The 24,724-nt window shown below is 45.4% G+C and overlaps 1 protein-coding gene across 5 annotated transcripts in view; it reads right to left on the bottom strand.

Annotated features, from left to right (window-relative positions):
- LOC137427267 (uncharacterized) overlaps positions 1–24,724 on the bottom strand; it is a 141,593-nt gene that overhangs the window by 61,964 nt on the left and 54,905 nt on the right. For 4 of the 5 annotated variants that reach the window (XM_078778484.1, XM_078778482.1, XM_078778486.1 and 1 more), the window contains exons 7-8: positions 21,978–22,094; positions 6,404–6,541 (exon numbers count right to left, since the gene is read on the bottom strand). In XM_078778484.1, the coding sequence (XP_078634610.1) occupies positions 6,404–6,541; positions 21,978–22,094 (255 nt within the window). The remainder of the gene's footprint in view (positions 1–6,403; positions 6,542–21,977; positions 22,095–24,724) is intronic. The other variant, XM_078778483.1, reaches the window with a different exon arrangement.

Genomic DNA, 24,724 nt, shown 5'->3' with positions numbered 1-24,724 from the left:
TGCCTTGGATCAAATGTAACATATTTTGGTCTTTCAGTTCTTTCGCTTTTTTCCATGTTGATAACTGTCTGTCATGTGTGGCAATTACAGTCAATTTTCTATCTCCTTTTTTGTCCCTTTCTTTACCACAAACAAAACAATTCCGCTTGAAGTCGAATTGTGCACTGAGTTTTGACCGTGTTGTCAAACTTTCCTTTGTTGAATCTTTGGTTTCGTTCAGGAGTTCAACTTTCACATTCTTATGATGGATAGCCTTCTTACTTATGTACACAGACCGGCAGGTGGGGTAGAACTTTGGGCCTTTGCCAAGGAAGGAGTCCATGTTGCTTGCATCATGCAGGAGACGTTGAGAAACTTCGTCATTTCTCTGTGATAAAGTGTGCAGAAGGTTTGGGTAGCCTACGTTCGTGAGGTTGGATAGAAAACATGACGTATTCTGTTGACAGATAACGCAGGCATCATAATCTGTCAGATTAGAAAACTGCCTCTTCTGGCCAATTATCATTGGTTGTTCTTCGGTCTCCATTCTGGTGAACAGGCTCGAAAAGTAGACCTGAAAAACAAACCAGTTCATTTTACCACTCATTCCCAATGTGGTATTATTCAAACATTCACCAAAATAGTGCATGAATTATAGGATTGAGACGAGGGGTTTTAGGCTTTAGTCTTCATCATACTTGAAGGTTATAATCCTCATGGGCTTCCGTAGATTTTGAAATACGTTAGTCTAGTAGGAAGACTAGGTCCCCCTGCACCCCCCGGAGATATACTTCTAATCAGTGTTTCTAGATTGGAAAAAATGTGTAGAAAATGACTAGCTATGGCCCCAAGCTGAAAAAATGTCCCACATACCATTTTTATGCAAATTACTGCTGCAAATTTTATGCAAAATTATGCAAATTTTATGCAAATTTTTGATGAGGAGTAGAGTTGAGGGGTCTTTGAGGGCTTCATCGAGGTGCTCTCGGTTGCAAGACTGGGTCATTCTGAGAAGAACAGCAGGGTCAGAGATCATGATGTTCTCCTCCTCAGTGAATCTCTCCATCAACAGCCTCTCCATTGCCTCACACACTGTTTTGAGGCAAAAGAGGGACTTTGCGTAGGCCTTTCCACTGAGAACACCTTTGAGAGATCCACTTGTTACTAGTTGTGCCTCAAAGAGAATCTCTGCATATCCAGAACCACGCATCTTGTGTCCAGTGAGCATCCCGATGTAGTTCATGGATGTGTGGAAGGGTCCAATCGTTACTACATGACTAGCAAATTCATTTGGCCAGCGCCAGATGATGGGAAGGGCTTTCATGCAGACACCCAGATCAAATGTATTCAGGACCCATCTCTGACCCACCTCAGCAGTTGCTGCCTCGGAACGCTTCAGTAGCTCACGAACAACTGCGTTGTCTGTGATCGGTTGGTGGATAGGCGTGCAGTAGTCGACTGTTGATTTGCTGGGTGGGGGAGAACCAGTTGCAGAGGTGAAACCCCCTAGCCCAGGCACAGGCTGCAGGCCACAGCTTCCGATGTATCTGATGAAGAGCCAGATGTAGTACTCTTGCATCGTAGTGGCATAGACTGTGTCATTCTCTGCTGGCGGTGTGAATGATGAGCCTTCAGGGAACTTCGGGCCAACGCGAGTAAAGTGCAAGGGTGGGAGAGTTTTTGGTGTGTCGACCTTCAGGCTACGCTGTTGTGACCTATTGATGGTAGGTAGCATTCGGTCCTTGCTGCTCTCGAACCCGGGCTTGACCTCCTGCACCATGATTCCTCCAGCACTGTTTACAATGTTGCTGCCGTGCACACTGGTAGTGGTTTTATTCAAGTTGTCCCACTCACAGTGGAATACAAGGTTGCCCTCTCCTGTCACAATTTGTGGTGTACGATAAGTTGAGACTTCATCCAGGACCTTGGCGAGAGCAGTTTCCAACTCCAAGGCGAAATCGTAGCTCTCAGAGTGTCCAAGCCTGTGTAGTATTGTGGTGAGCTGTTTGCTTCGGAACAGGTGCCTTACAGTCACACAGAGGAGAATGTGCTTTGGTAACTTCCATTTTCCATCTGACACTGCACGGCACAGATCTTGTCCAATGGAGAAGACCAGACGCTTCACCTTTTCTGTCTCGATGCCCTCCTTGCCAGTCATTAGCACGCTGAGAAAGCGGACAAGGTCTGGAGGTAGGATGTCTTCAGGATTGAGCTCCATGTCTTCAGCTGTTGGTGGCCATGGTTGGTCTTTACACTCTCTGAAAGCCTGTAGAATACCCTGGCGAAGTTGGAGGGCAACATTTTGGTTCTTGTTTGTGCTTCCGAGTGTGAATGCTCGTGCGAGAGCATTGGAAACTGTTATGTTTGAGCTGTGCACAAGCCAGAAAGAAATGACATCACATTTGTCATGATCAACCTTCGTGAAGTGGATATGCTCCTTGATTGGGTCATTCTGTAGGCGTTTCAGTAGTTTCTCTGACCGATAATTTGAGTTCTCATATCCATTCAGTTTCAGTTCCTCGACATAGAGCAAGCGCAAGGAAGAAAGCTGTAGAACTTTATTCTGCTGGATGACCTGGGTTTGAATGTGTTCCAGTACTGAGTTGAATGCCTTTTCATGGGCGGCTGACATGCAAGCCTGCTCCTTTGGTGCTTCGGCTCTGTGAATCGCACGCTCATAGTTGTAGAATGCTGTGCGGAAAGCTTTAAAACATGACGGATGGTGTTTGGCCTCACATGCAAAGAGGTCTTTGTTTTTCACCTTTCGATGGAGTCGATAGAGACCCATTTTCTCAGCCCGTGTTTCGATTTGCTCCCATGCATTTTCTTTGTTTTTAAAGGATGGGAAGGTTGTAGGCCTCTCAGTATTGCGATGAGCATCTTTGGTCTCAACTTTCTCACAAAATATACACTCTGGCGGGAAGATGGGTTCAGCAGAACCTCCTGGTTTACGAGGAGAGTGATGCCATGATGAGGTTGATGGCCCTGGTTCTGTATCATCTCCCAGACGATGAAAGTGGCGGACAAAGTGCTTATAACACTTGCTGTGATATCCTACTCTTTCTAGGTCATCAGGAAGAGTTGCCGGGATCTGATCACATACTGATTGCATACGACATGGGGAGTCATGCGGTTGGTTGAGACGTCTATCCCGGATCTTTTGAAGCAGTTGCAGTTTTTCTGAAGCAGATCCTTTAATTTTACGGAGGGGCGTGAAATCCCCATGATCAGACATGGATGGTACATGAAGGATGCATGTAGGAGGAGAGCTTTGGGCTGCAGGTTCTACACTCCGTTTTCTTTTGGGCATGCTTGCTGTCGATGTCTACCATCACTGTTAAATGACAAATAAGAAATCACGAATGATGTTAAAAGTGCCTGTGAAAGGAGGCTCTGAGTTTTCAGTGAGGTAACAGAGGTTCTGAGTCATGTTCTACACTAGGGTACTTTTTAGCTGACTAAACCATGTTTAGTGGCATCAAAAGTGCTAATAGCTAAAACATCTAAATTCTTCCACACTAACGTTAGCTATCTAGGCCAATGAAACATTGTGCTAAGTTACTGTAGCTAGCTCAGCTGTCGTGCCTCTTTCTGGTTCAATTCATATACAGAAGTCAACAGATATGTCTCATGTTTGGCATTAACAAAAGTTTAAGTTACACCGACATTAGGAACATACTGTACATAGATGAGGCTAGCTTTAACGTTAGCTAACATGGTGCTAGCTGGCTCAGCTGTTATTCTGCCTGTTTATGATTTCATGCAGAAACTGAAGTCAAGAGTGTGAGTAACATTATAGTTAGCATCTTACCTGGCTAGATTGGAGGATGAATACCAAGAACAACACACAGATGGAATGGAAGACTGAACTTTCAACTGAGGTATTCAATAACATCAACGTTACCAATTGATACGAGCGCGCGACATTACCAATTGATACGAGCGCGCGAGCGCGCATGTTACATGGATGGAAATGTAAAATGGCAGCTATAGCAGCACTAATTTGGATCTCTAGTCTGTCATTTCTGCACTGTGATTGGATAACATAAAAAAATATGTTTGGGAGTTAACAGCAGGAGTTGGTAGATTTTACGTGGGCTGGGTGAGAAACCTTTAAATAAGCAAGTGAAAATCTCTCGCAATACAAAGTCAATGGTGGGAAGAAAAGTTGAGTGGTACCAATGTTACTGCCAATGTCCCGCCCCTATGCAAGACTCAGGAGCATCTTGTTGACATTTAACCTTGAAAATACCTGGGTTTAGACCCCTTATGTACCATGTTAAGTTATCTGCAGTATTAACGTATCCTTATCATTTGTAAAACTGATTATTTTGTAATTACAGCATTAATATGCATACTAGTATACCATAGACACATGTAATCATGTTATGAATAGTTCTATCATGATCTATGCCCTTCAAAACATGGGTCTAGACACCTTCATTTTTCAATTATCTGCAATATTGGCTGAGATATGTCAAAAATCGTTTTTTTGATAATGGCAGCAGTAATTTGCATAAAAATGGTATGTGGGACATTTTTTCAGCTTGGGGCCATAGCTAGTCATTTTCTACACATTTTTTCCAATCTAGAAACACTGATTAGAAGTATATCTCCGGGGGGTGCAGGGGGACCTAGTCTTCCTACTAGACTAATTGTTGTCCTTGATTATGATACAACTGCAATCCTTCTAACCCAGTTTTTAGGGTATTATCAGACACCTGAGAAATGTACAGTGTGGTTTCATGCATTGAAGTACAGTGTCATGAAAGGTCATACAATGCCCTAATTATTATATCTTTCTGTACTATTAATTACAAACAAATCTTGAAACTACTTACCTCCTAGTGTTTGATAAGTATAAACAACATACTTTGGTCTGGTTTCCTGACAGATGAGGGTTTCTCGGCATCCACCAATCAACTCATTTTCCATGTGACATTTTAAAATTTTCACTTGAAACACAGTCATGTTTCCAAGGAAGGAGATTAGCATCTTCAATTACTGAAGAGCCCTTTGTTTTATGAAAGTATGGTGGCCCGTTAGGCTCATTCTTCAAAGACAGCTATGGTGCAGGAAAAGGAATTGCATTTAAATGGTTAACTAGATACTGGTGCAAAGGGGTTAAATAATGGGCTTTGGCATGGGATATTGTATAAAGTAGAATAATTAACATCATTCATCCCTCACCTGAATGCATATATGTGTATATACGTATACGACGTACGAAATACAATTTTTGATTGCTTTATAAAGTATTTGAATTTTATGCAAAGGGCGAAAAGGGGTTAATATTGTCATACAAAGGGTTAAAAGAGGCATTTAGCTCTTATAGATTAATTAAGTAATTAAGATACCCTGGTTTGGTTTTCTTCCCTGCTTCAAAATCAACTTTGTAACATTATTCTAAAAATATCTCAAAATCCCCATTTTTTACCATTTTCTCAAAATTTGTCTCTGAAACAGGAGGGGTTAATACCGTAACGCTAATATATTTGTAAAGTTTCTTGATATTAGAAACTTCCTATATAGTCCCTCTAAAATATGAGTCAGTTTTCTTTTTTAAATCTCTTTACATTTTTTGATATTAACCCTTTTACTACAAGGGTACCCCCCATTTTCACTTCCCCTTCAACTTCGTGACCTTTTGACCTCTGATGACGTAATCGGTGACGTCATCAAAATTTGCATACCACCAATTTGTAGCCTGGCCCAAGACCTTTCTAATGATATCCAACACAATTAGTTTTATTAATAATAAATATTTTTTTAAAGCATTTTTATTTCACCTACCCCTAATTTTTGGCTCTAATCAAATCGGGACGCAAGTTCAGATTCGAGCCCATACCGTGAGTTCGCAAGAAGATCGGTCGAGTTAACAAGTCATTTCATGTGAGGAATGTATACACCTACCCAAAAACATATAAGAAAAAAGTACACCATGTTTGACCACCTCCTTCAGAATTTTGGGTCGATGGCTCCCCTACTAGTAGGTTAGAGCCGGAATTTGGCCAGGGTGCCGGGGATAACTCGCCAATCTTGTGAAGGACATCGTGGGATCTTTAACGTCCATCAACTAATGATGGCGGATGGGACGCCCAGTTTAACGTCCATCCTAGGGACGACACACACATCGATGCCTCACCCTGCCTGAGAAACACAGAAAGGAGGGTAGAGAGGATTACAGGAGTAAGGAGAGAAAACAGGTTGGGAGGAACTAGGGGTAAGAGGAGGGAAGGAGCGTATTGACGACTGTGGGGTAGTAGGTGCGTATAGGAAGTGGTCAAAGATTCTACCATTTTTGCATATATAAAAAATACATGGCCCCTCAAAAAATATTCATTAGGCATTTAGAATACATGCATTATGTTTCTACAACCTTAACATACATAAATACTCAGGTGAATAAGTCAAGCTCCAGTACCTGTTGGCCCTCCGCACCAGTCGTGGTGAGTTTCCCCATATCCTGCCGCCTCTGCCGCAAAAGACCCCGCAGCCATGATGCAAGGGCTATTAAGCCGGCTCCTGGACCTCCGCATGCAACCAGACCCCCAAACGTTGCCTAAAGAGGTGCACAATTGTAAACGATCAAGTCCAATCAAACACTGATCCAAAGGCAAAACCAAACGTACGGCTCGGTTCGACTACCCTCTCTCAATCATCATCCCCGGACTCACGCCGTGTTAATCACAAGTCGTTCCAAAATAAAATCATGAAAACTCTTTCCAATAATCTCTCGTTTGGGATCATTTACATGCTGTGTACGATTTACATATTATGCACACAAATTTATATATTATGTACACAGAAGATTGCAGGATATTTTGTCATACCCTTCCCTTTCCCTTTCCATTTCCTTCAATTCCCTGCCTTTTCTCTTCCACTCTCCTCACACCATCCCCTCACCCTCACTCATAAATGTTTATACATACATACATACATACATATATATATATATATATATATATATATATATATATATATATATATATATATATATATATATATATATATATATCTACATATATATATATATATATATATATATATATATATATATATATATATATATATATACATACATATATATATTATATATATATATTGTTGCGGATATGGGATTTGCATCCATCCATATCCGCTTGTAAATATTCCCCTATTTCCTCAATACTTCCCAACTCTCCCCAATCCCCCATTCCCTAGTCCCATTTTCTGTAAACAACACTCTGTAGACCCGACCTCCCCCTATTTCCCCTATTTCCCCCATTAAATGTCGCATCCAGGTTCACCGCATCTCATGTAAGACAACTATAGGACATCTTGCTAGTTATTCTTAGTCTATGTCAGTTAAGGATTCGTTTCCATTAATTCTGACCCTTCGTTGCACCAGAATGTGATTGTATGGCACCGTTAGGAAGTTTAGGACCTCCCAATACCTCCCCACAGCTCTTCCTCACAGTTCAACAACAACAACAACAACAACAACAACAACAACGAGCACAGGGAGTGCGCGTCCTCACTCCGGCTTGGTTGGTAGGGGTGGTGGGAGGGCACCAGGCCTTCCCAACGAGCCGCCATCGGACATGTGCTCGACGGGGTTACCAAACAGGGGCTCCCTGTCGGCTCCTCGTCAAGGGTGGCGCCCGGTAACCCCCACACCCAATGGAAGCGGCGGACCGGCCCCAGTGGGGCGGAACCAACCAGCCGAGGGCGTGTCACTCCCCGCTGAGCATGCGCAGTGAGAGGGAGGTGACGTCAGATGCGCGCTGAGCTTGGAGCAAGCAAGACCACCTCCGAGCGCTGTGAGACCTCCCTGAATCTTTTGAACCGTGCTTTATCCTGTCCCCGAGCCAAGGTGCACCTTGTGCCATCGACCGACCTGCCCATTCCCGCCATCAATCCCCGTGTGAGTCTACCTTGTCCGTTTGTCCGTGGTCTGTCCGGGAAATGATAAGATTGTATTTAAGTGCCCATCTCTTCTGTGTCTTTACCTCACTCTGCCTTGTAATCTACCCCCTTTTCTCCACCACTGTAATTATACCCTCCTCCGGAGGTCTTGAGAACTGTACCCCTTGCGTCGTTTCATCTATCCCAGTCGTCGTGTCCTTTCTATCATTGATTTGGCATAGCGCGATTTGGCCAACGTCTGGGTGAATCGGGTTTTAGTCAGGGAATAACTGTTCGGTCGCGGAGCCTCCGCTCGGCAAATATAACATCTTTAACCGCGGTCCGTAACAACTGGTGTCGGGGAGTGAGATACGAGGCCCGAACCCAATTTTTTAAAAAAACATCTAGACAAAATTTGGTCAAAATTATAAAGTACCGAAATTGCTTTTGTTTTACAAAAACCCAAATTTTGAAAGTGGCGCTATGGGAGATCAAGACGGCTGGGTTCCGGTCGAGGAGAGTGAGGCAGGGTCGATCCAGGACCAAATTGAGGGACATGAGGAGAGCGAAGCAGTGAGGGCGGCAGGTTCGCAAAATGGCGGCGCTAGGCATGGGGAAGAGGAGCGCGAACAACAGGTCGGCGCCGCGCAGGGGATTGCGGTAGCTGTACCCGTGCCGCCGATGGACATGCAAGTCCTCATGGCGCAAATAGGGGCCCTGTTGGCCCAGAATAGCGAACAATTGGAACAAAGAATGGGCAAGCAATTAAGGGAGGACATGGGGTCCAATAGCGAGAAATTGAGGGAGGACATGGGGTCCAATAGCGAGAAATTGAGGGAGGACATGGAGGCCCAGATCGGAGGGTTAGGGAGTAGAATAGAGGGATTAGGAAACAAATTTGAGGGACTAGACAACAAATTTAAGGGATTAGACAAGAAATTTGAGGGGTTAGACAATGGGATAGAAGGGGTGAAACATGGGTTAACGGGGGTGGAAAATAGAATGGCTGCCCAGGAGAATCAGATAGAGGGGGTGAAAAATGGGTTAATGGGGTTAGAAAATAGGATGGAAGACAAATTGCGGGAAATAGGGGAGCAATCTGCCCGGGAAATCGAACAGATGGGGAACCAGATAGAGGAGGTGAAAATCGGGTTAGAAAGTAAATTGGATGCTCAGAGGGATGAATTGGGACAGATGAGGGTGGCATCTACAAAAGAGATGGAGGAGATGAAAGGGGAGATCAGAAGAGGTGTGAGTGAGGAGGTCGGAGGAGTGCGCGAGGAGGTGAGGCACTGTGAGGAGCGCATGGAGAAGGAGGTGAGAAAGGGGACTGTAAAATTGCAAGGTGGTATAGAGGAGTTGACGCTGGGAGTAGAACAGCTGACAGTGGGACAAAAGGAGTTGGGGGACCAGGTAAAGAAGAACACAGCGGTAATAGAGGGTTTAAAATCGACACAGGAGATGAAAAAGGACGTAGGGGTAATTAAAAAAGAGTGTCAGACGGTACATGAGGACCTGACGAGGAAAATGAACAAGGTGGTAGAGGTGATGGAGGTTAAGGACCGGCAGGTGAGGACGCACATAGAAACGGTCAAGGTAGCCTTAGAGGACGAACTTGAGGAGACGCACCGGGAAATAAAAGAGGTGAAGCAGAAATTAGAAGAAGTGGAAGAAGGGGTGAGCGAAATTAAGAAGCAACGGAGAGGGGATAAGAAAGAGATAAAAGAGGAAGTAAAAGAATTGGTCCAAAGTCTGTGTTCGGATCGTGATGATGTGCTCATTAACCGGATGAGGGATTCGCAGGTGATGGAGGAGAAGCGAAGAGAAAGAGGACCCGGTGTAAGTGGTGACCAATATGGTCGTGCGTATGATGCGCCAGGTGATTTAATGAGCTTGGGGGTCGAGATGGACCCGGGTGTTCGTGAGAGGCCGTTGGTGAAGTGTGCGACAGGTCTGGTGTGCGAAAAAGGAGGTGTGCGAGAAAGTCCGACTCTGGGGTGTGTGAGGAAAAAGTGCGCGCCAAGGAGTGAGTGTGCTGTCGAGAGTGAGTCGGTCGTAGCGCGTGTGCGAGGGAGCACATGGAAGCGCGTAGTGAGGAGTGTTACAGAGGATGTAACGGAAGAATGCACGCCTGTGGTGAGTGTTACAGAGGGTGTAACGGGAGAGTGTGCACGAGAGTGTGCGCGAGAAAGGTGTGTAACGGACAGGTGCATGGGGAAAGAGTGCGCTGTCAAGAGTGAGGGAGAATGCACGCCTGTGGTGAGTGTTACAGAGGGTGTAACGGGAGAGTGTGCGCAAGAGTGTGCGTGAGAAAGGTGTGTAACGGACAGGTGCATGAGGAAAGAGTGCGCTGTCGAGAGTAAGGGTGAGTGTGCTGTCCAGAGTGGAGGTGAGAGTAGTAAGAGTGACACGGAGCGTGAGTTGGTTGTGGCAGGTGAGAGAGGATGTACACCTGGAATGGAAGGATGCACACCTGGAATGGTAGAGCGTGTGTGGGAATGCACACTTGAGTTGGTAGTGAGGCACGTGGTTGGGTGTGCGAGTGAGAGCACACCTGTGATTGTCACAGAGGAGGTGACCGAGGAGGGGGCGCAAAGAGGTGTGTTGGTGAGGTGTGCGAACGGTGTGCCAAAGTGTTCGGTGGTCAGGTGTGTGACCAAGTCTGTGAGCGGAATGAGTGTACCTGGGTGTGTAAGAGAAGGTGCAATGACCAAGAGCAGGGAGACGGCTGGATGTATGAGCAAGAAAGGGGTAGCGTATGCGTGTAAGCATGCAGGTGAGGCATCGACGGTAACCGGGTTAGAGGTTAGAACGACTTATAGCCGAATCGGGCCCTCGGTGCGCGTCGGGCAGCTTCGCGTGCCGCGAGGACCAGCGGGGATCCGAACCACGGCGGTTTCGAAAGAACCGCCGTACGCGATCCACGCCGGGCCGCGCTTTGAACGGCCGCGTCCGTGCTCCATTAAGCGGAGCGGGCAGCTCGATAGGAAGGGTCGTCATGGCGACCCCTTTTTGTTGAGGCGTTCCGGCAGGTCGAGATCGGGCCATGGGATGGCTCCGTGCCGAGGTGGTGCGTGGGATCTCGGCCCGGGTAAGCGTCCTTCCCTGCACCGAGTGTCGGACGCATCCAGCCGCCGGCACCAAAGAACCCGCATTCATTGCTCGGCTGTACGAAGCCGAGCTTTAGAAGTGAATTGGCGCACCGAGAGGATCTAGTAAGTAGACGGGTGATGAGGTTAGTGTTTTGGACCCAAAATTAGAAAAAGGCAAAAAATTTGATGATTGGCAAAGGATTGGCAGTAATGATTGGCAGATGATGGGTAGTGATTGGCAAATTTTTGATTTGTTGAAATTTGATGTGCAAAATTGGTAGTGGGAGATGCCCGATGTGGTGGGATGGCAACTCTGTCATCCCTCACAAATGGGGGCAAATGCGCTATAGTTTATGGGGTGGCTATGACAACCGAGCCAGGGAGGGCTTGGTTATATTGATAGGGACTAGAGAGATGACCTTAGGTAACGTTAAGATTAGTTAGTGACTGGTACCTGTAGTGGGGACGTAGTAGCTTAGTGTTTGATAATGACGTGGGAGCGCTGAGTGTAAGGGACGACTGGGAAGCGTAAGTTCCAGAGGGGAGTAGTTAGATGAGATGATGCAGTATGAATGGAAGTGCTGGTGAGCAGCTTCAAATGAGGCATCGGTGAGGCAATGCTCCGAGGTGTGTGAGTGTACAAGTGATGAATGAGAGCATTGCGGATGAGTGTCATGGTGAGTAGTGAGTGTTGTGGATCAGCGCGAATGCGCTTGGGGGAGAGAAGGGTGCAGGCGGCACCAAGTATGAGAGCACAGGTGTGCAAGTACAGGTGTGTGGAATATATGGAGCAGAGAATGAGTGGTGTGGAGAGAGTTGGAGTAAGTGGTATGGAGTGGTGTGCGTGGTGCGAAGGTGTGGATGGGGGAAGAGTGGACCCCCATCACGGATACCCGGGGCGGGTAGTGTAAGTGTTAGGTAGAGGGTATAGGTAAATTGTGGTTGGATATTGGCATCTGTGGTGCGGGTGGAAGAATGATGATTGGATGGGTGCATTAGTGTTATGGAAATGGCTGGGCGTGTAGCCTGTTAGTGTGTGTAGTTGGTTTGGGCACTCCACCACTGTGAGGATGTCGGCCAGGTGAGGCCGCAGGTGGGCTCTGGGAGCCGGTAGTAGTTGTTGTGGATGGGGCCCGAGGATCCGGAGGACGGACCCGGGTAGCCCAGTGCCAGAGGGCACCGAGTGGGGTGACAGAGCCAGGAGGGGCCTTCCCCAGTTAGTTAGGTTAGGGTGAGGAGCTAGGTAAGCTCGGGTGGCAACTGCAGTGGTGGAGGTGTGCAGGTGGGTAGACCTGCTGGGAGAGCTACACGTCGCAGCCCAGAAATTGTGCAAGGGCACCGGGAGATGAATCGGGGGAGTGAGACCCCAAATTGAGAAGCACCACAGTTTGGTCAATGGGAATTGGTTTTTAGAACCCATAGTGTAAGTTGGCCAATGGATTGGCAGGGAAAGACCCCGGGTAGTGTAAAGTGTGTTAATGTCATTTAGGAAACTAGGGCATGCCCGTACTATATCTATATCTAAAATTATATCCCCCCCCTCTATTTACATGAAATGGTTTGGTCCAAAGCGAACGGCTTGCGAGTACGGTGACAATCCCCCCCCTCTATTTACATGAAATGGTTTGGTCCAAAGCGAACGGCTTCGGAGTTTGGTAAAGAAATCGCCATAGTGTGCCCAAACGCGCAGGAAAGCGAAAGAATCGCAAATTTAAGGAAATGCCCGTACTTCCGTAAGGAAGAGAAAAGAAATGAAAAGGAAAAACATTCCAAACCGCGAGGGAAAACAACACGGCACGTCGACACAACAACGTGTCCTGTGATTGGCCGTACGTCGCTGCCAGTAGCTGCCCCCAAAAAAAAGCTTTCACCGTCCGGCGACTGAATTTAAGGGGAAAAATAAAACGCTCTTCGCTTAAAACAACGCCCTTCGCTCTGACTGAATTGGGACAATGTTTTTATGTTTTTAATTGAATTACTATCCGTAATGGCGCACGCTCTCACGGGAGCTCCGGAAGGTCGTATATCGCAGTTACGATGAATCGCAAATTAGTTTTTATTAGTTTTAAAACATAGTTTAACGCCAACATAGCGCCAACATAGTTTGCAAACGTGAAATAAATGAATACGCTCTCAAATGTGCCGTCCGAGGCAGAGTCTGTTCGCCACGTTCGGCACACGTGATAGCTCGCTGCTCTCTGATTGGTTGAATCGTTTTTTGGACATAGCTCGGTAACTGCTTGTCCGATTAATTTCAAACCTTGAAAAGGCACATCCTCGGGTCCCCAGCAATATACCTGGCAAGTTTCAAGTATATCGGACCGGTAGTTGTCGAGAAACAGCGGTCACAGACAAACATACATACAAACATACAAACATACAAACATACAAACATACAAACATACAAACATACACACAGAGATTGCTGGAATTATAGATAGATAGTTAGGATTGATGAACCTGTCGCACCATACGCAGCCACTTACCTGAGGTGATGATGATGACTCCACACCTGTGTTTTCTTTGTTTTGTGTTGCAGGAAATGAGAATTGCTGTTTGGATTTGTGAGACGCATCACGACGTGGATGAGACATTGGGGTGATTCCATCTCTCCCTCCTTAGGAGGGACTGATGATGAATTGGTGATGGCAAATTTTGATGTTGAGTTGGAGATGGCAAATTTTGATGAGAGTTGGAAATGGCAAATTTGATTGGTTAGGAGGGAGAGAAGACGAATTTGGTTTATGGGAGGAACGGGGAAGACAGTAGGGACGTTTGTTGATGTGTAAAGTAGATGTTTATGGGTAGTGTTGTGTTTTGTGGATACAGTAAGGGGTAAGGGAGGGGCAATGTAGGTTACCTGGTTGGGGGGGGGGGGCGTACGGTAGGAACGTACCTGTCTCACCTGGTTCCCATGTGCCCCCAGTGTGCATTACCTTGTATTGCGTGCACTTTTGCGCCCTTACCACCTTACTCACTTGTCTTCTTTTGTCTCCCACCTCCGAGGATCTGGCTTTGGGGCAGAGAGAGAGGAGAGAGAGGTGCTGGCTCCGCAGTTGTGGGCCTGTACTTCCGCTGCTTGCTGCCTGGATCGATACACCATATGGACCGCAATTTTTGTGGCCGCCCACAATGGACCGCAGTTCTTTTGCGGTCAAGCACCACCCGTGGATGGACCTGGGTCAACGTGGCACCTATGCCATACAGGTGAACCACTTTTAGTTGGCCCCCTGACGGCCACAATTAAGAAATGGATGCGGTTGGCACCTTTCTTTATTTCTAAAGAAGCCAGAAGGCCAAGTGCACTCCATGAAGGCAAGACCAGCGGCAGAACATCGGCCGGCTGCGACACCACCGGTGACCATGGACACTTGATGGTGCATTGTTATTGAACACTTTATTGGTGCACCGGATGTTGCTGACTGTGCATTATGGGGTGGTGCTTTTGGTGCTTGGACGGGGTGCTCTGCACATTATTAAAGGCCGTAGGGCCACAGGGCACTCGTGGGTTGGTGTATCGATGCTGGCATGCGTGCTCTCCCTATGCATAACATCTGCATGTGTTCCTCAAAGAACAGGTCCTGGATCGTAGTGTAAATATCAGTGTAGTCTTGTATAAATGATGCTCCCTACCGGCTGTATGTTTAGTTTGAGGATGCTTTCCGCGATTCGGTTATCCTGTGGGTCTGTTTCTGTTAGGAGAAGGGTGCAACGTCGCAGGGGGACATATTTACTCATTTGTGAACATCTGTAAAACTGTCGCACTCAGGGTTGAGTTAATAGTAGAGGGAACTACATCTGAGTGCCACACTAAAGTAGGTAAAAATTTATCGGGTCGGGCCGCCCCGAGGTCGAGAAGGGTGCAGTGTTGCGGATATGGGATTTGCATCCATCCATATCCGCTTGTAAATATTCCCCTATTTCCTCAATACTTCCCAACTCTCCCCAATCCCCCATTCCCTAGTCCCATTTTCTGTAAACAACACTCTGTAGACCCGACCTCCCCCTATTTCCCCCATTAAATGTCGCATCCAGGTTCACCGCATCTCATGTAAGACAACTATAGGACATCTTGCTAGTTATTCTTAGTCTATGTCAGTTAAGGATTCGTTTCCATTAATTCTGACCCTTCGTTGCACCAGAATGTGATTGTATGGCACCGTTAGGAAGTTTAGGACCTCCCAATACCTCCCCGCAGCTCTTCCTTACAGTTCAACAACAACAACAACAACAACAACAACAACAACGAGCGCAGGGAGTGCGCGTCCTCACTCCGGCTTGGTTGGTAGGGGTGGTGGGAGGGCACCAGGCCTTCCCAACGAGCCGCCATCGGACATGTGCTCGACGGGGTTACCAAACAGGGGCTCCCTGTCGGCTCCTCGTCAAGGGCGGAGCCCGGTAACCCCCGCACCCAATGGAAGCGGCGGACCGGCCCCAGTGGGGTGGAACCAACCAGCCGAGGGCGTGTCACTCCCCGCTGAGCATGTGCAGTGAGAGGGAGGTGACGTCAGATGCGCGCTGAGCTTGGAGCAAGCAAGACCACCTCCGAGCGCTGTGAGACCTCCCTGCATCTTTTGAACCGTGCTTTATCCTGTCTCCGAGCCAAGGTGCACCTTGTGCCATCGACCGACCTGCCCATTCCCGCCATCAATCCCCGTGTGAGTCTACCTTGTCCATTTGTCCGTGGTCTGTCCGGGAAAGATAAGATTGTATTTAAGTGCCCATCTCTTCTGTGTCTTTACCTCACTCTGCCTTGTAATCTACCCCCTTTTCTCCACCACTGTAATTATACCCTCCTCCGGAGGTCTTGAGAGCTGTACCCCTTGCGTCGTTTCATCTATCCCAGTCGTCGTGTCCTTTCTATCATTGATTTGGCATAGCGCGATTTGGCCAACGTCTGGGTGAATCGGGTTTTAGTTGGGGAATAACTGTTCGGTTCGCGGAGCCTCCGCTCGGCAAATATAACATCTTTAACCGCGGTCCGTAACAATATATATATATATATATATATATATATATATATATATATATATATATATATATATATATATATATATATATATATATATATATATATATATACTGTATATATATATATATATATAAACATTAAATTGAATTGCAATGAAATTGTTCCTTGATCATCAACCAACGTCTGCAGACAAACAGATAAACTGACAGACAGATTGAACCAATTGCTTAACCCCGCTTTGTGCTACGTGCACAGAGTAAATATAAAATATGTAAAAAGCTTTCAGAAACATTGGAATCTCCCGTGATGAAGCAGATTCTGAGGGCCTTTCACTCACCCACCGCAGGCAGGTTGGTGGTCTTTCTGTCTTCTACCGACTCCTCTCCGGCCTTGCTCCCCCAGTTCTCTCTGTGCTCTGTCCCCCAAATATTCATACAGGTCGCACAAGATCTGCCAGCAACCCTCTTATGGTCAAACTGCAAAAATCAAGACTCTCTGCTCACCTTCACTCCTTCATTCCTCTTTTCTCCTGCCTCTGGAACAAACTCCCTCACTCTCTTCAATCCCACTCCTCCCTCCAGGTCTTTAAAACAGCTGTTCACCACCATCTCTTATCTTCTCCCATCCAAAACCTTGATCTTTTCTACCCCCATTAATACACCCCAAATCCACCTCTTTCAGTCTCCAACTTCATTCCTGAAGTTCCTAGTAGTGTTCATTTGCTTTAAACTGTGTACCACCTCCCCTCCTTCCCCAACCCTCTCCCTTCCACAGATCTACCGACGTCCCTGTTCTCTACTGTTGTTGTGCTTGTGTGCTTTCCTCTCTCTCCCCTGCCTTTATTGTATGTTTTATGTGTCCGTGCATGTTTTCATGTTTAATGTGTTAGCTCTTACACGAGCCTCGACTCTGTATACAAAAAAGAAAAGAAACAAAAGAGGTCCGAAGATAAATAAAACTATTAATCAACAGGATGTTGGCCAAAGTAACTCAAAGCATTATCATGTTATCTTATGACAGCAACAATGTTCTTCATCGACATGAACCTCTCCGCCTCTATGGCCATTTTCATATTTTTGAACACTTTAAATTTAAAACATGAATCAGGACACGAATTGCAGTTTAGCAAAACTTTGCCTCTCAATTTGGCAAATGAAAATGACATGACAAAATGACAAAAAAATGACACAATAGATGGATGTAAATTTGGATTCCCTGAAAATGACCTGACAAAATGACAAAAAAATGACAATAGATGGATGTAAATTTGGATTCCCTGAAAATGACTAGACAAAATGACAAAAAATGACACAATAGATGGATGTAAATTTGGATTCCCTGAAAATGACATGACAAAATGACAAAAAACAATAAAATGACAATTAAAAAAAAAAAAAAAAACACCTTTCGAGGCCATTTTTCCCCGCAAGCGGGGGTTGGCCTTTTTCGGGGACCGTGGTTGTTGTTGTTTTTTGGTCCCCTTTTTGAAGCAATGTTTTACAGCCGGATGCCCTTCCTGCTGCCAACCCTTTTTGTCGCCTTTTTACGACAAACAGGGAATTACCAGTGAACTGGTACTCAATTTGCCGACCTTGGAAGGATGACAGGCTGAGTCAACCCCCCTGGCGTTAATTCAGCGATCGACCGGGATTCGAACCCAGGATCCTAGGGATCCTAAGCTGGCACCCTAGCCGCTAGCCCAACACCAGGGATAAATGACACAATATCAATGATCAATGATCTCTCTGACTCTCTCGAAAATCCTCTCTATCTCTTTGCTGATGACTCCACTCTCTGCCGCTCCATTCCTCTTCCCTCAGATCGGCAGTCTGCTGCCTCCTCACTCTCTGAAGACCTGGACAAAATCACAGACTGGTCAAACAAGTGGAACATGTCTTTCAATCCTGACAAATCTCACACTCTTACTATGTCTCTCCGAAAAGATCGACTGGACAACCCTCCCATCTACTTTCTCAACAATCCTCTCCAAGAAGTTCTGTCGCTCAAGATTTTGGGTCTCACTATCTGCCATGATCTTTATTGGGAAAACCACATTTCCAAGCTGGCCTCCAAAGCCAGTCGCCGACTGGGCATCCTCCGTCGTGCGAAGTCCTTCCTCGGCACACCTGAGCTCCTCACCACATACAAGGCTTTCATCCGCAGCTCAATGGAATACTGTTCTCCCCTATGGGCCGGTGCTCCTGCCTCACACCTAGCTCGGCTTCACGCTGTTGAAACCAAAGCTTTCAGAATTATTGGAATCTCCCGCGATGAAGCTATCTCTGAGGGCCTTTCACTCACTCACCGCAGGCAGGTAGGTGGTCTTTCTGTCTTCTACCGACTCCTCTCCGGCCTTGCACCCCCAGCTCTCTCTGTGCTCTGTCCCCCAAATATTCCTACAGGTCGCACAAGATCTGCCAGCAACCCTCTGATGGTTAAACTGCCGAAATCTCGGCTCTCCGCTCACCTTCACTCTTTGATTCCTCTTTTCTCCCGCCTCTGGAACAAACTCCCTCACTCCCTTCAATCCCACTCCTCCCTCCAGGTCTTTAAAACAGCTGTTCACCACCATCTCTTATCTTCCCCCATCCAAAACCTTGATCTTTTCTACCCCCGCTAATTCACCCCAGATCCACCTTGTTTGAAATTCCAACTTCTTTCCTGGAAGTCCTGGCAGTGTCCATATGTTTTATACCTCTCCCACTGCCCCCTTCCCACGCCCCCCCCCCCCCCCAAAGCCCTCGCCCTCTCTCAGATCTCTCGATGTCTCCATGTCTCTCGGTCCCTGCTCTCAAATGTTGTGTTTGTGTCCTTCCCCCTCTCTCCCCATCTTGTCTACCGCTCCCTATGTTATATGTTTTATGTGTCGGTTTGTCTTTCTGTGTGATTAATGTTCGCTCTTTCACGAGCCTCGATATTGTATACAAAAAAAAAAAAAAAAAAAAAAAAAAAAAAATAGATGGATGTAAATTTGGATTCCCTGAAAATGACATGACAAAATGACCAAAAATGACACAATAGATGGATGTAAATTTGGGTTCCCTGAAAATGACATGACAAAATGACAAAACAAATGACACAATAGATGGATGAAAAAAACACAATAGTTAAAAACTCACAATTCTCTGAAACAAAACTTTCCAAGCTCAGAAATCAAGAAGGGATTAAAAATCAATACCAGTGAAGAAAACTTAGGCAGAGAAGACTTGGTTGGTACTTGGCAACGAAGGTCAAAAGGTGAAGCTTTGACCAAAGCAATAAAGCTCGTGGTAGAAGGAAGAAAACCAAGAGGATAAACTAAAAAGTCTTGGATTGAAAATGTCAAGAAAGATATAGAATGTTTGGGTTTGCGTGAAACTGATGCAATGGATAAATCCGTGTATATCAGAGGACCCCATAATTCGACCCCCTGAAAAAGGTGGAAATGGTGGTTGATGTTGTTGTCTGATAATGTTCTTGCCATTAATAGATAGCACACTGGTGTCGACTAATGAATTTGTCCTACATATATTTAAGTGAGAGCTCCTCCATGAGACTTAGATCACTGTATTTTTTAAAGGCCATGCCAGACAGAAATACCAGACTTGGCAGGTCATAACCCCAACTCGTGCCAGATGGGACACAAACTGAGAAGAACCCACAATATATTATATGCAGCCGACATGCGAGACCAATCTGGCACAGATCTTAGTGAGAAAAAGATCCACGTGCTATAGAAAAAGTCCCACGTGGCAAACAGAAAAAGATCCACGTGACATCGCCGGCAATCAAATCCAGAATCACTGCATTTCACTTAAAATGTGACATCGCAAGCAATCAAATCCAGAATCACTGCATTTCACTTAAAAACGTGACATCGCCGGCAATCAAATACAGAATCACTGCCTTTCACTGAAAAACGTAACATCGCCGGCAATCAAATACAGAATCACCGTGTTACACTTATAAATGTGGCATCACCGGCTATCAAATCCAGAATCACCGCATTTCACTTAAAAACGTGACATTGCCAGCAATCAAATCCAGAATCACTGCATTTCACTGATAAATGTGACATCGCCAGCAATCAAATCCAGAATCACCGCAATTCACATAAAAAGGTGACATCACCGGCAATCAAATCAAGAATAACCGCATTTCACTGAAAAACATCACATCGCCAGCAATCAAATCCAGAATCACCGCATTTCATTTAAAAATGTCACATCGCCGGCAATCAAATCCAGAAACACTGCGTTTCACTTAAAAATGTCACATCGCCAGCAATAAAATCCAGAATCATTGCATTTCACATAAAAATGTGACATCACCGGCAATCAAATCCAGAATCACTGCGTTTCACTGAAAAATGTGACATCATTGGCAATCAAATCCAGAATCACCGTGTTTCACTTAAAAACGCCACATCGCCAGCAATAAAATCCAGAATCACCATGTTTCACTTAAAAATGTGACATCGCCGGCAATCAAATCCAGAATCACCGCGTTTCACTTAAAAACATCACATTGCCGGCAATCAAATCCAGAATCACCGTGTTACACTTATAAATGTGGCATCACCGGCTATCAAATCCAGAATCATTGCATTTCATTTAAAAATGCGACATCGCCGGCAATCAAATCCAGAATCACTGCATTTCATTTAAAAATGTGACATCGCCGGCAATCAAATCCAGAATCACTGCATTTCACTGAAAAACGTGACATCGCCGGCAATCAAATCCAGAATCACTGCGTTTCACTTAAAAATGTGACATCGCCGGCAATCAAATCCCGAATCACTGTGTTTCACTTAAAAATGTGACATAGTTGGCAATCAAATCCAGAGTCACCGCGTTTCGCTTAAAAACGCCACATCGCCAGCAATAAAATCCAGAATCACTGCGTTTCACTTAAAAATGTGACATCGCCGGCAATCAAATCCAGAATCACCGCGTTTCACTTAAAAATGTGACCGCCGGCAATCAAATCTAGAATCACCGCGTTTCACTTTAAAATGTGACATCACTGGCAATCAAATCCAGAATCACCGCGTTTCACTTAAAAACGTGACATCACCAGCAATCAAATCCAGAATCACTGTGTTTCACTTAAAAATGTGACCGCCGGCAATCAAATCCAGAATCACCGCGTTTCACTTAAAAAGGTGACATCGCCGGCAATCAAATCCAGAATCACCGCATTTCACTGAAAAACGTCACATCACCGGCAATCAAATCCAGAATCACCGCATTTCATTTAAAAATGTCAAATCGCCCGCAATCAAATCGAGAATCACTGCATTTCATTTAAAAATGTGACATCATCAGCAATCAAATCCAGAATCACTGCATTTCACTTAAAAATGTGACATCGCCAGCAATCAAATCCAGAATCACTGCATTTCATTTAAAAATGTGACATCACCGGCAATCAAATCCAGAATCACCGCGGTTCACTGAAAAACGTGCCATCGCCGGCAATCAAATCCAGAATCACCGCATTTCATTTAAAAATGTCACATCGCCGGAAATCAAATCCAGAATCACTGCGTTTCACGTAAAAATGTGACATCGTTGGCAATCAAATCCAAAATCCCCACGTTTCACTTAAAAACGCCACATCGCCAGCAATAAAATCTAGAATCACCGCGTTTCACTTAAAATGTGACATCGCCGGCAATCAAATCCAGAATCACCGTGTTTCACTTAAAAATTTGACCGCCGGCAATCAAATCCAGAATCACCGCATTTCACTTAAAAACGTCACATTGCCGGCAATCCAATCCAGAATCACCGCGTTTCACTTAAAAATGTGACATCACCGACAATCAAATCCAGAATCACCGCATTTCACTTAAAAATGTCACATCGCCGGCAATCAAATCCAGAATCACCGCGTTTCACTGAAAAACGTGACATCGCCGGCAATCAAATCCAAAGACTAAGAAAGCTCACTGGTGAACATGGCATCAAATGAGCAATTGTGCTTTCCCCAAAATTACATGCAAAATAAAACAACTTGTGCCAATGTCCCAATGATGGCAGCACTCGGGGCCCCACACTCACCGGTGAATACTGTAGACCTTTCCCTGATCTCTCGCAGTCTGAAAGACGCTCCAAACTTTGTTCCGACTTTTCACTGTTGACGCTGCGGCTGTTGATTCCGTTGGTTCGTACGTTCTGCTGTTCCAGTAGTCAATGGGACAATAACCAAAGAAAAAAAAAAACAAAGGAAATAGAAGAACAAGAACAAGAAAAATAAATAGGAGAAGAGGGGAAGGGGGACACAGAAAGAAACCAAAACTGAACTCAAATTATGTAAAAACAAAATAAAAGCACAGTAAATGGGAGACAAAATTGCAAGCAAACACTGGGGTAAGGGGTGAAAAAAGGGGGTGTGGCTGGGGTTTGGGGAGGGCGTGGCCAGATGACAGAATACAGTGGGAATGACAAATACAGAGCAGAAATAAAGATCGATGGTGACTATCGAAGATGAGGAAGAATGACAAGATGGGATGTTGAAGGTTTGGGGGACGGAGTGGCAAAGGGTCAAGGGAGGAAGAGGGAATTGTGGGTAAAAAAACAACTTGAGGATTGGGGCTGGGGGAGTGGGTTAGCAAAAGCAATGTCAAGACTACAGCACAAAAAAAAGAATGAAGATGAACAGAAGTTTGAAAATGGTCGCGTAAGAAAGAGAAGAGAAGAGAACAAGAATAAGCATGAGCAAGATGAAGGGCTGGAAGATTTGAAAAGAGAGCTGTGGGAGACAGTGGGTTGGGGGGAGGAAAGAAAAAGAGAGCGAGCAGAGGAGAGGGAAAGAGGGAGGAAAAAAAAGAGGTAGAAACTGGTTATGGGAGGCAGTGAGGGTGAGCTGGGCAGCAGCTGTGAAGGAACGAAAGGTGAGGAAAAGCAGTCGAGATGGCATGAAGCCTCATGTATTAGACTAGAAATCGGTTTAGGGCCATCTATTTATTACACACACCAATTGTTCAAGTAATCACTACCCAACCCCCATTTTAATTCCCCCAATTTAACCTTGCACCACCTCCCATTCATGCGTACATAATAAATAGATGGCTGGAATAGAAGCCTGCTAACAGGGGTTCATGAAACTACACATGTGCTGCTAAATAAAACGTGCAAAGGGACTAGTCTCAATACGTAATGGTATATCGACTCAGGTACATTTTTTAACAGTTAAACATTCAAAGGTACTTCAAGTTTTATTATACCTGGCATGTTGCTTCATCTATGATTGATTGGTAAGTGTATTTAATTTGGAACAAAGAGCACCATCAGTAATGTATGGTCACACATGAGTTATAGCAAATTGCCTTAAATTCTAACAACCACACCGATCACGACAAAATTTCAGCTGTGGTGGCTGTTTCATTTGGTGTTTTAAAGGAACCATTGAGAGAATAATTGGTGGCGGCCTCCACTCCGCATAGAAGATTGCGTCCTGTAACTTAGGTTGCTCGTCCTAATTAGATTGAGTCACCTGACACGTATCGGCGTGACGCTGGGCTGTTTTGGACACCCAACCTGTACGGTAACAGGCATTTAGACGCATATCCAAGAGAGGAGCTTCCAAAACTATCGACCATCAGGGTCACTTTGAGACGACCCACCAGATTCAAACTGAGCAACTGGGACGAGACTGACTACCATTATATACTAGTGGGGTCACCCGTGGGAATCCCACGGGCATGGACGTGTGTGACATTTGGACATCTTCATTTCAATGCTAACCCTAACACAGTACCAGAAGACATGTTTGGCGAAAACCAAATACAGCATTTGACCACAAGAACCTGATACCAACTGTAAAGCATGGTGGTGGAAATATTATGGTTTGGGGCAGCTTTGCTGCATCAGGGCCTGGGCAGCTCACCATCATATAATCCACTATGAATTCTTCATTGTACCAGAGGGGGCTTGAGGATAATGTGAGGCCATCTTTCGGAAAGCTGAAGCTCAACCGAAGGTGGACCTTAAACATGACAATGACCCTAAGCATACCAGTAAATCCACAAAAGAATGGCTGAAAAGAAAGAAATGGAGGGTTCTGGAATGGCAAAGTCAAAGCCTGGATCTAAATCCCATCGAGATGTTGTGGGGGGATTTGAAACGAGCTGTGCATGCAAGAAACCTAGGTGCCTGGTGTTGGTGCAAGCCTGGTGTTGGGCTAGCGGCTAGGGTGCCAGCTTAGGATCCTAGGATCCTGGGTTCGAATCCCGGTCGATCGCTGAATTAACGCCAGGGGGGTTGACTCAGCCTGTCATCCTTCCGAGGTCGGTAAATTGAGTACCAGTTCACTGGTAAATCCCTGTTTGTCGTAAAAAGGTGACAAAAAGGGTTGGCGGCAGGAAGGGCATCCGGCCGTAAAACATTGCTTCAAAAAGGGGACCAAAAAACAACAACAACCACGGTCCCCAAAAAAGGCCAACCCCCGCTTGCGGGGAAAAATGGCCTCTAAAGGTGTTTTTTTTTTTTTGTGTGTGCATGCAAGAAACCCCTTAAACATCACACAGTTGAAAAAATTCTGCATGGAGGAGTGGGCAAAAATTTCTCCCAATCGATGTCAGAGACTGGTAGACAGTTATAAGAAACGCCTACTTGAGGTTGTTTCTGCCAAAGGGGGCAATACCACCTATTAGAGCCAAGGGTTTACTTACTTTTTCCACATGCGAAATTTGCATTTATGTTTATTTAAATTATACAATGGACTACAAAATGTAAATGTTCCATGATATTTGTTATATTATATCACCTTTATCTATCAATATTGTTGAAATGAAGATCAAATAGCT

This window comes from Myxine glutinosa, chromosome 5 (assembly GCF_964187855.1).
Source record: "Myxine glutinosa chromosome 5, kmMyxGlut1.1, whole genome shotgun sequence".
NCBI classification, from domain to species: Eukaryota; Metazoa; Chordata; class Myxini; order Myxiniformes; family Myxinidae; genus Myxine; species Myxine glutinosa.
The sequence above is the reverse complement of the archived record's forward strand: the minus strand, read 5'-3'. Positions and strand labels throughout refer to the sequence as shown.